The sequence below is a fragment of the Aricia agestis genome, chromosome 8 (genome assembly GCF_905147365.1).
Source record: "Aricia agestis chromosome 8, ilAriAges1.1, whole genome shotgun sequence".
Classification (NCBI taxonomy): Eukaryota; Metazoa; Arthropoda; class Insecta; order Lepidoptera; family Lycaenidae; genus Aricia; species Aricia agestis.
The window spans coordinates 8,357,782-8,370,260 of NC_056413.1; the positions used below are offsets into that span (position 1 = coordinate 8,357,782).

The 12,479-nt window shown below is 33.6% G+C and overlaps 1 protein-coding gene across 1 annotated transcript in view; it reads left to right on the forward strand.

Moving 5' to 3' along the window:
• Window positions 1–2,190: 2,190 nt before the first annotated feature.
• The window catches only part of LOC121729806 (zinc finger protein ZIC 4-like), a 29,031-nt gene continuing 18,742 nt past the window's right edge, over window positions 2,191–12,479 (forward strand). Inside the window, exons 1-2 of the mRNA XM_042118434.1 lie at window positions 2,191–2,476; window positions 7,021–7,791. Coding sequence (XP_041974368.1) covers window positions 7,128–7,791 — 664 coding nt within the window. The 5' untranslated portion in view covers window positions 2,191–2,476; window positions 7,021–7,127. The remainder of the gene's footprint in view (window positions 2,477–7,020; window positions 7,792–12,479) is intronic.

The window sequence follows — 12,479 nt, forward strand, 5'->3', positions numbered from 1 at the left end:
GTTTCTTTATCTTACGATCAGTTGCCTAAATATTCTGGTAAATATGTTTTAGTCTCATGTGTGATGTAAATGTGACTTTCTGAAAATAAGGTTCAGAAAGTTTCATTTATCCATTTTTTTCTCTTCGTTTACATATTGTTTTTTATTATCATCTTAAGAAAATCAGATAAAAAATCATACAATTACATGAGAAAAATATCATGACACAAAATTTATGAAGGAAAAGAAAAAAATTTCAAAAATAAAATTTTCTGAACCCTATTTTCAGAACGTAATTTTTTTCAGAGATTCTTAAATTTCTTTATTAGCGAAGATAATTTTTAAATTATCACCTATTTAAAAGGACTAGTAGAAGAAATCCAAATCTATAGGAGATAATGAAGAAATTTAAAAAATGCAAACTCAATTTGATAAAAAGTAAACTGCTTCATCACTTTTTGATCAATAAATTTATTTAGCAAGAATCGGAACGGATCAGCTCATTTTGACAAAAATATTAGCATTCATTGTATGTTTTGAAATACGATGCGTGCTTTTTATGTCAAAAGCATTTTCTAAAAATACTTAAATTAGAAAGAAAAAAAAATATTTTGGTCCCTTTTCAAAAATTTTAAGTAATAAAATTTGTAGCTTAAATTAATTAAAATATTAAACATAATAAAGACATAGAAATAATATAGGTATTAAAAAAAAGGTAATTGTAGAACATTCGTAGCCCGCCCCGCTCTCCTCCTATATATATGGTGACCAATCCGACCAGCGAGGGCGTGCCTGTACTTTTTTTTACAAAATAATTAAGGCAAAAGCAACATAAAATTAATTACATTAATGAATTTCGTACCGGCCATACTTACGTGTTCTGAATTTAAATAGGTCTGAGGTAACATTACTTCTTGAACCGAAAATTTTAGAAATCTTTTAATTAATCGAATATAATTCGAATTCATGATGAGAATAATATTATTAAAATTGATTAACTAATTTTAAATAGTTTCAACATATTTAAGCAGTGATTTACTTGCTAATGGATATTTTAATTGGGGTTAAATTAATTTTAAGTACTTATTACTTAGCTATGACTTGGTGTTTTCAAATTTCGTAACTTAATTGTGTTTTATGACTTAGAAAAAATCAAAATGGATGTAAATATAGACATGCTGGTAAAATTGTGTCGTAGTTATATTGCAGTTTTTCTGTTCCTGAAAAATAACAATTTCTAAAACTTTTTAAGTCATACAAGTGAGGTCTTACTGAAACATAATGATGATTAACAAAAAATCGTTCATTTGATGAATTATTATAATTATGGACCACAAGCAAATTAGATTAATTTGCTTGTTTTATGGTACCAATTTTTTTTGACCTATAAAAAGTCATAATGCATAAAATATAATATTTTATGCATTATCACTTTTTTGTTTTGTTTATTTTAGTTAAATTTTGTTTATTTTGTTTTGTTTATAATTAACTTGTGACTAGACTCTTAATCACGTATTATCGACATTGAATATGCTAATGGTATTAATATTAATAATTATTATTCGTATTAATGTGTATAATATATAAACTAACATTGATTGAATATTCTATTATGATGTATTATTAATCTACTCAAAACAATATTATCTATTTAAAAAGTTGTAAGATAAATATATATTTTTGGTAAATTTTATCTATAAGGCACATAATTCATCTCTTTTAATAAACCATAAATAGTTTTTAATAAAATAGGCAATATAAGTAGCGGTAAGCGGTACACGAGAGCGCAGCGTGACACGTATTAAATTAAAAACGACGACATGTGTTTTCCTTCCCACAGGAAAATACATTAGTTCCGAACATTTCCCGCCCACATCTATCCCTCTCGCTCTAATTATATCCTATATCGGTGCGATAAGGCGCGCGAATAAAGCGCCCTCATGAGTTAACAGCGAGCTTTCAACGTAAATCTGATAAAGCGAACACTTTATGACGACACCAACACAAAGATATTTTCTTTGTATCATTACGATACTACAATTTTGTTTCCGTCCCTGTCGTATGCGCCGTATGCGAGTACGTTGGAAAGAGACGGTGTCGTTACGTAGGCGCCCGGCTCCGCGCGGTATTATTGGGTGAGTAAGCTCGTTTGGCCCGCCCAGTGCGAGGCTCGAGGGGCTGCGTTAGCGCCTTGGCCGGCCTGATCTCAAGAAACAGTATGTCGGCTGTATCGGGGGCCAGCGACGCGGGAGCCCACAGTCATGCTGAGAGCCTCAGCCGAGTCGGTGGCCACATGTCGCGAAGCTATTCAGAAAAAATCGCGTGACACTCCGATCAAAATAAACACACGTAGACGTGAAAATATATTATAACGATACGCAAAACACTGTGATATTAGAACTAGTTGATATTACTTTTTGATTTGGTGAAGTGTTTTTTTTTTGTGTTAATAACTTGTTTGTGTAATTATTCAGAGATTAGCTTGGATTTTTTATTGGTAAGCATTTAATTTCACCCGCTGTTTTCTGAAAAATGTTCCTGAAACAATTCAGAATCATCATCTACAATCAATCATCTACTCATAAGCCTTTTAAAATACAATGTAATAGTAATATAATTAATTACATAAGTAAAATCATAGAAGTAACTTATTATAAGAAGTTACTGGTACCTATTTGGAAAATTTGGTTTCATAGATACTTTAACAATATCATAGTCTTCAATTTTTACAGCAAACAGAAAACTGAAAATCCTGAAAGCAAATATTTAGCAATGAAAGTAATCAATGTCTTTAGTTTCAAACTTTAATAACTAGTTGTACGTTTTAATGATAAGTATAGGTACCTAACTTATTTCTCTTACTAATAAAAGTATATACGCACAGTACGGTAATTATTCAAGGTCTTTATCTGTCATGTGCCAGACTCTCCCAATGTGCCAGATAAATGTAAGAAGATTTTGTGTAGTTGTGACTGTGTAAATATTTTTAATAGTCTCTAAATAGTGTAAGTAACTTTTATATAAAAAGTAGGAAAATATGGGAAATTATTAATTTTGTTGTATGTGCGTTCCATGAAAAAGCTCAGTTTTCTTTTTATTCTCAAGACTCAGACTATAATTTTTATGATAATTATTCATCTAAACGCATTTACTTGCATATAATTTTTAAGTAAGTAATAATACACCTTATTGCTTATTGTTTGGTACCTAGGTGCAATACCTAGGTGCAAATACATGCCTTTCGGGTAAGTATATATGAAACAGATGAAATGTAACAGTTTCTTTTTTAGCCTTTGGTTAATATCACCTAAAAATAGAAAATAAAATGGAATTAATTAAATGAAAAAAAAAAATACTTACTTACTCAACTTGTCCTGTTCTATAATTTCTGAAATGTGCGTTATTGAAAAGGTATGACTTAATCATATTATATATCACTACAAAAACCCTATACTCTATAGGTCCTTACTTAATGTTTGGAAACATTTCATATAAATCTCTTTTTTTATTATGACCAAAAGAACACATAAAAACATGATATTTTAATATTATTATTATTTGAGTCCGTCGCATAGACTCTAGCATCTACTAGAAAGATTAATTTTAATTTTATACAATACAACAAATAAACAATAAAATGATTCGGTATGCGATTGTAGGCTCATAGATTTTTTCGAAACTTAAGTTATTTAAAAACATTATATTAATCATACATATTACCAAAATATAATGTGTCGAAAATCAATACGCCACGCCCGCGGCCCTGCCCGACGGCAATATTCGCATAGCGTTTCAGAAACTAAATTATCGTTTCAGTAATTCCCATTTCTTTTGGAAGCTAAATATTTTTCAAGCTAATATTTTGGATATTATTTACGCTTATTATATTATTCATCGATGTTTCATGTTTCTATTTAACAATGACGAAAATGTGAAGCATAATATAAAAGCTCGCGATTCTAAAATTAATTGTTTATTTATATTAATGAGATTCGCTCAGCAAATTCAGCTTTTGTGACTTTATGACTACGTTAAAACAAATTATAGTCATGTATTTTAAACATGCCCAGATAAGAACTATAAAATCAGTTTTATTAGTTTCATCCATTCATTCCGCCGTTATCACAGAATGTTTATAACTTAATATACTTCTTGATTATTTTTTATCATCTTTATAAAATCGAGATGTTCTCCCCGATTTTATTATAATTGCTATAACTATAAAATTCTTTAATGCAAGTTAGAGACGTTAAATCGCACGAAAGAGGCGGTTAATCGACTGGTCCATATTTTTAAGCTAACACGGTCATCAAACTTGCTCTTCAATAAATCGATTGTAATTTGTGATGTGTGGCTTGTGGTGTCATCCTATTGAAACCTCATGCTATCCAAGTCCATATCTTTTAATTCGGGCCAAAATAATACATAATCATGGCCAACCTGTCTGTCTGCTAGGGCGAGAATCACGATCGAAAATCGGAGTTAACGCTCTTAAAGTAGCGGCTACCGACTCCGAATTTCTGTAGTAAATTTTTAGATTTGCAGACGTTGTTCGTTCGTGTACTTCAACATGATAAAAACGTTATGTCTAATGAGTAAAATGACAGTAACAGTTCGATGTTAAGTAAAAGGGTGCGTCCACAAACTAAATTCTAAATTGTCAAGTCCCTATTGGAAAACCCTTTATATGAATAACGTCATAGTATAAATGAAATTATTAACTTTCGAACGAATTAGTGAATGAGCTTAATCGTATTACGCTTATGATTAAATCTTAAGCGTACGTACAATCTGGATGAAATGAAACAAAATAGTATATTTTCTTGTAACAATAAGAAAAAAATTACGTGAGATTTGCCGAGACCCCCTCCCCCCCTTAAACACCTCACAATTTGTGGACGCCCCTCCCTCCAATATTATAATTTTGCTATAGATTTGCTAAGTTAAATATTTAGTTTATGGGTATAGATATGCGTAGCTTATTAAAATACCTTTCTAAGTTTCAAATTATTAAATAAGGTAATATTATATTCTTAATTTAATTTTTATTCCAAATTTGGTTATTTAAATTTACTATTTAGTAGGTAATTTCTTTTTAACTTAGCAGCATGGCGCCATACGGCATTCCAATGAAATAGAAGTAAAAGTGACTTCTGATTTTAACCCATCTGATTCAAAATATCATATTACTTTACATTCCTAAACCAAACAAGCTACATTGAAGATATTATAGAGACTACTACATTAAAATGATAAACTACACCTTCGATGTAATAAATATAATGTTGCCAGACAAAATACACAGGTATCAAGATTTTATCACATTGCTATTATTATTATTTAATCAAATTCCATACATGTGGAGATTAATAAATGATTCAGATTTAGTTTAATTAATCTAATTTAAATTTGTAGATTAAAGGTAAAAAACACTATTAATGATTTTGAAACCAAACTAAACTTTAATGACTAGATATGACAAATATATTGATATGACAAATATCACAAACTTAGTTTAGGCTCCAGAGTCCAACAATGTAATATTTATACCATAATAGGCCTTAAGTATCATTGTAGTGTAGAAAAATAAAACTGAAATAATATAATGCTAATAAAATCACAGCGTAAAGTGCTTGCAAAAAATACATGAGCAAGTCGGTAACGTTGCGAAGTTAAAATATTAATTCCGATTAACATAAAATGTATTCAAGATTTTCTAAATTTATTTTACCCAGTGTATTTTGCTGTTTCGACTTAAGTTATTATCTCGCAAATTACAAAGATATGACATTTTGCAAATAACATTTGATATAAGGGAAGCCCTAATTTACCATTAATTTTTATGATAAAAACATGTTCATGTTAAATTTTTACGGGTATTTTGGCATAAACGTATAATAAGATAGCAAAAAAGAACGAAAAATAAGCTTAGGAAAGACTCGGTTGCACTAATTTTGATGTGATTAAATCTATTGTCGAAATCAACTGCAGAGCAGATGCGGAAAAAACACATAAGCAACAAAACGGCATTAAAAAGTTTAAATGTCAGAATTTCAGTAATCCTATTTCTCCATGAGTGTTCTGTCAACCCGTTCTTTGTGACGGGCCCTGCGGGGAGTCGAGATAATACAGATTAGATTTGTATCTCATGAAACGACATTGTTTAACTTAGGTACGGCGGCCACGTGAAGTGCCCAATAAACAAACAACGTTATTTACTGTAATGCGATTATGGACATAACTGTCAATCTTTTGTGCGGAATTCCGTTACTCCCCCGAGAAATCAATTCAGTTGTGACAGTTTGCAAAATTAACACTTTTGTGCGCTATTGTATGCGAGAATCTGATACTTTTCTTGGCTTGTTTTTTTAAATTATTTTATAATTATATGTATAACTGTTTAGGAAAGCGTCCACCATCCCATTAACTTTAGGCAGTAATTTCTCATACTATGAGAATTTGGGATAGCATTATAAACCATGAATCAAAAAACCAAAGTGTCCATCGAATTATCGAAGTCACCGAAGCGAAACGGGTTCCATCATTCATAAAACTATTTTAATATCCCATAAACTCTTAATCTTCCGAAGGACGTCCAGACTAACAAATAAATTAAAATTAAATATACACGGGCACAATTGGAATTTTTGTCTCAGACGTATAAAAGTGTCCTATAAATTTATCCTGAGTTTAATTTACCGTCAGATAGTACCTGCTTTATTTTTTTTCGTTCGACCCTGCCACGGGTCCAGTGATATTATTTTGAGAAATGACTTTGAATTTGTTCACGTTTATGGCCGATAGAACTGAATTATGAAATAATGTTTTGTTTTATTTTGTTACTTAATTTTATTTCGACGACTGGGTTCGGGTCTCTGTTGGGTCATGCGCTCGTGAGCGTCGATTCTGTGCAGAGGATTTGTTTATATCCTTCTCGCCTTTTATATTTTGCTTATATGTTATATATGCACCATTATTGTGCCCTGGAAGTTCGCAGTTATATTTAATTTTATCGCATATTAATTGGAACTTTTGCGGCAGGTTCGCGGTAATGTCGGTGTGACGGTCGGCCGTGGACCCGATCAGGCTGCGGAGGGCGGGCGTGGTGTCCGGTGGACGGCGGGCGGCGGGGGGCGCCCGCTGCGTGGATGGTGGCGGGCGAATGGGGCTATGTGCCGGTGTCGGGCACTCCCGCCATGAACGCATTCTTCGACACCAACCATGCGCACCTGGCGTCGTTCGGCCTCAAGATGTCCCCGGAGGCATCGTGCGGCGCGCCGCAGCACCGCGCTGCCGCGCCGCCGCACCCGCCTCACTACCAGCCCTACCCGCTGCCCGGCTACCAGAACGGCTACCTGCGCGAGTACGGCGGCGAGCTGTTCCCGCAGCAGCCGCTGGAGCAGAGCTGGTGCGGCGACGTGCACTACCAGGGCGTGCACGCGCACCCGCACGCGCACGCGCCGCACGCGTTCATCCGCTACGTGCGGCCGCCGCCGCGGCGTGACATGCGGTGCCAGTGGCTGGACCCCGAGCAGCCGCCGCCGGCCAAGCTGTGCAACAAGCTGTTCTCCAACATGCACGAGATTGTGACGCACCTGACGGTGGAGCACGTGGGCGGGCCGGAGTGCACGACGCACGCGTGCTTCTGGCAGGGCTGCCCGCGCAACGGCCGGCCCTTCAAGGCGAAGTACAAGCTCGTCAACCACATCCGGGTCCACACCGGCGAGAAGCCCTTCCCCTGCCCCTTTCCCGGCTGCGGGAAGGTCTTCGCCAGGTCGGAGAACCTCAAGATACACAAGAGAACGCATACAGGTATGTTCTTTTTATTATAAACTTTTTTTAATCCACTACAATAACAAAATTGAAATAGCTATAAAACTAATAAACCGAATTTAACCTCAATATTGCCTCAATACGACGCGTGATCAAAATTTGCGATATCGCCTAGCCTCAGAAGCTATAATTTGTGGTAATTTAAATTTATAAATTATAACAATGGTCACAATTTATATTAATATCACTCTAATGCGTTTTGCATAAACGGTCAAGGTGTTTATCAATAGATACAGTCATTACAAGTCCAGCAATATCCATTTACGGGTAAAAACGATCCTTCAAATGCATCTTTGGGAGTCTGGGGACCGTCCCAACCGTCTTTTGTCTGTGCGTCCGTTTCTCGGTATCCACAAAAGTCAGCTCAATTCAAAATTTATCACCGAAACTGTTATTGTTTGCGTAGAAAAGGACCATAAATTAAAACATCTATCCGTCACTCGTTTCCGTGTCGTATGACGTCACTTTTTGCAGCAAAATGTGAGGAGACAATAGAATAAAAATATCGCCAATTAGCAGCGTCTAGACGATTTAATTAAAAATCTTTGTATAAGTTACGACCGCGGCTGAATATTTTCTTCGCAATAAGGTTTTTATTTACGGTTCTGCGCATCGTTAACATCAGCCTTTGATCTGTTTATTGTTGTTAAATAGCTAGTGAGTTAACATAATCGTTATCATAACTTAATAGTATAATTCTGTAAGATTGCTGTCAAGACATCTTTTAATTTTTTTCTTCTTTTTATTTCCTTTCAACAGATTTTTTATCATTAAAATCTTTAAATTATTAGGCCTACTTATCTTACTGGATTAATATACTACAGTCTATTCATTGTTTTGCGCCGCTTTTCTACGAGTCCGTGGTATTGATAAGTTTGAACGAGCCCACCCGTACCGTAGTATAACTTTTTCACATTTGAAAAATAATTAATAATTTCAAAGTTAGACTAATTATAATGTTACATGAGAAATAGATAAAAACTTTATGGCTCATATTGAAGTGCAACTAACTTAAGAATGCACCTGACCCTAACTTGACTACATACTTAAACCTAGATCTAAAAATTTGTAAGGTGTAGAAAACTGTTTTTTTTAAACAAGTAAATTCAGTTCATTAAAGATTAAATGCTCAAGACGAAAACACAATTACTGAAAAAATGCTCGATAGTTTCTTTTTTACAAACCTTGTTTTAGACACATTTTTGCTTGGATCTTTGAAGTTTGCTGTTTTTTTTTAATATTTTTTAATATCTAAAAAGGCATTGATAAAACCTAAATTTGCTTAAAATACTTTTTTTATAATCATTATAGTTCGTCTTTTATTCAAGTAATACTAACTTGGCGATGATTCCGCGTCGTCCTTTTTCACCTGGCATATGATAATTATATGAAAGATATATGAAAGACGGGCGTGAGTGTGAAGAGAGAAGGACGATGTGTGATTTTTGGGTCAGTAGCCCTCTTAAACCTTGCTTACATCTCTTTACTTACACAATGTAGAGATAACATTTCATATAAATGTAACTTATAAATATAATTCCATCGTAATTTGAACGCGTTTCCACGAACCATTAAAGCTAGCTAAATTACCTACGTTGTAAATTAAAACAAACTTCTTTTAATTTACTCACACTTAGTTACCCATACGTATAATTGCGTTTTCGAGAAATCGTGGAGTGGACATCTGCTATTATTTTTTACTTCTATTCAATGTCTTCTTTTATCTTATACGGGTATGAATAGATGTTTTTGTGGGCGACTCAAAATGGTTTACTACTCTATAAATTAACTATTGACATTTAAAGGTTAGGATGTGTGGTAACCATTGTTACTGTCATTCGAAACTATTTAAAAGTGACCTACCTGCTCAGATTTTCCGAAGAGAATCTCAGTAACATTTAATTTTAAAATAATAAAGCTTTATTTCATGAGCATAATATAAGACCTAGTTCTTTATTTAAAGACTTCGAGCAAGATCGTAAATAGTGTGTGTCATAATAATTTATTTAATTTACATAATATAGTTTGGCCGTGAGCCAGTAGGGCTGGAACGAGGGCGCTAGCTGAGCTACTTCCCAGTACCTACTGCTGTAATATTGTAATGTATGGCAGTGTAGCAAAAAGTTTAATGTTGCATAAAGCGATTTGAATTCGGAACACTTTGACATTTTTTAGGGTTCCGTACCCAAAGGGTAAAACCGGGACCCTATTACTTCTCTAGATAGACTTCGATGTCTGTCTGCCTCCAGGCTGTATCTCAAGAACTTTGTTCGTATTGTATCTGTTGCCGCTTTAACAACAAAAACCTACTAAAAACAAAATAAATTAAATATTTTAGGGGGGCTCCCATACAAGAAATGTATTTTTTTCCATTTTTTGTTCGTTATCAATAATCAGTCATAGTCATAATCAGTTCACAAAATACTCAATTGTATTTATACTTTAACAATTAATAATAAAATATAAATAAAATAAATATTTAAATGGGGCTTCCATAGAAAACAACACATTTTGACCTATTTTTGCTCTATAATGGTACGGAACCCTTCGTGTGCGAGTCCAACTCGCACTTGACCGATTTTTTATTTTGAAATTTTATTTTAATACATACATATTTTTATACTTTTATACGGAGTTTTGTGACCGTTTCCTTGGTTAAGACTTCGTTAATATAATCTCTCTGGTTTAAATTAGCAACTCATATTTCGCAAAAAGAAACAAATTAGAAATCCATCCAGTCATAAAGAATAAAATAGGTTCTTATTTCAACATTTTATTGAGATCAACAAACTTAAGAAAAAAAGAAGAAATCAAATTTTCCAGCCAGTATCAATAATGTGTCATTTTAGAATTTATAACCTAAGTCTTGATGTTATCTATGGAATCGGTGGCATTGTTTACGTGTCCGTCTGTAACTGATATTTTTATAAGCCCGCGGTAACCCGACACCACTTTAGGACGACGGTAGCGGGGTTTACATTGATATTGTAACGTATCAATTTGTTTTGACCGATTTAAATCTACATATTTACCTTTGTAAAAGAATAATGTCATTTATCAAAATTTTAAATTGTCCTGTTTTCAGTATCATTTTGCAAGTATATATAGTATACAACTCCCCTATAATGTAATCCCCAAGGGGGTCGATTTTTGAAAATATCCTTCTTATTACATAATGTGAGTGCGCATGCGAAATTTCAAGTTTGTAGCTCTAATATCATGTATCAGCTTAATTGTCGTCAGTATAATTAATTAATACAGATAGATAATATTATACCCAGTAGGTATTTTCAACAAGGCTTAAATAACATTTATTGTAAGCTAGCATTAAAACAGATGGGTATGCTTTGCAGGTTGTATAAAGAACTATCTTCTGCATCTTCCTTAGCCGACTTGTTTAAAATTTTTTTCGGCGGCGTTTCTTAAGAATTAATAATGTCATAGAACGATTTAGAATACAACCTGTTGATATAGCCTTAAGGCTGGCTCGAGCGCGTTAGACAAATGCCAGTCTAAAAACTAAACTCAAACGCCTCCGGCAAATTCCTTAGAAGAGTCACAATATTTTTTATTTATTTATTGGTTTTGATTCATTTCGTTTTTTTGGGTCAAATTAATGCTATTTTTAATCATAATTATACGCTAGACTAAATTTCGTTATGAAATTAAAAAATATATGTTTCTATGTCTTCGTAGATCCCGCGTAGACCCGCTACAAAAAAACTAAAAAGTTACTAAAACGTAGACTCACATAGTGACATGGTATCCACAGTAATATAATTGGTATCAATTTAATTTATATTATGTTTGCTATAAACAATACCTTTATTTTTGCACTTACTTTTTAGTATTTACATGCTAATCTTAATTGCTGGTCTAAAACCTAAATTGTATCTAATTGGATGAAGTTGTATGACATCTTGATGCTGAATTATTGCTTTCAATTATTTTCTTTTATGAAATTGTGCGGTCCATTACATGAGCGACGAGTTTCTGTACATGGTCATGGGTTATGCAGGTAAGAACTAGGTGCATGAGCTTTGGAGTTATTTTTAATACGATGTTAATTGTACGTGCATTGTAAACTTTAGAGGTATCCGTACTAATATTATAAGTGCGTCAGGGTATCTGTCTCTATGTTATCTCTTTATGCTCAAACCGCTGAACCGATTTTGCTGTTTGGTATGGAGATACTTTGTGTTCCGGGAAAGGATAAAGGATAGATACTTTTGATCCGTGAAAAATGTACGGTTACCGCGCGATTAACGAATTTTGGTGCAACGGAGTTGCGATACAATTCTTTTATCTAACAATAATTAACCTACTATTAATAAGGAGCTGTCAGATGGAAATAACTAAAATCGTAGTACAAATATCTGAGAGGACCGAAGTTTTCCATTAATTAGTTATATTTTATTGTAGCAATCATTTATTTCTGAAATATTTTTATGGCGTGTATAGATGGCACTATTAGCTTGGCTCTACCACACCTAAGGCATGAGATAAAAAAGATCTCAGACTATAATACCAATATCGCCAACTTCATCGATCATTCTTCGATCATTTAGATTTTAGAATCTAGGTCACTGCCATATTAATGTACCTCAATATTCCTCGCTATTATATTTGCTTATAACGATGTAACCAGTATAATTCACGGCTGATCA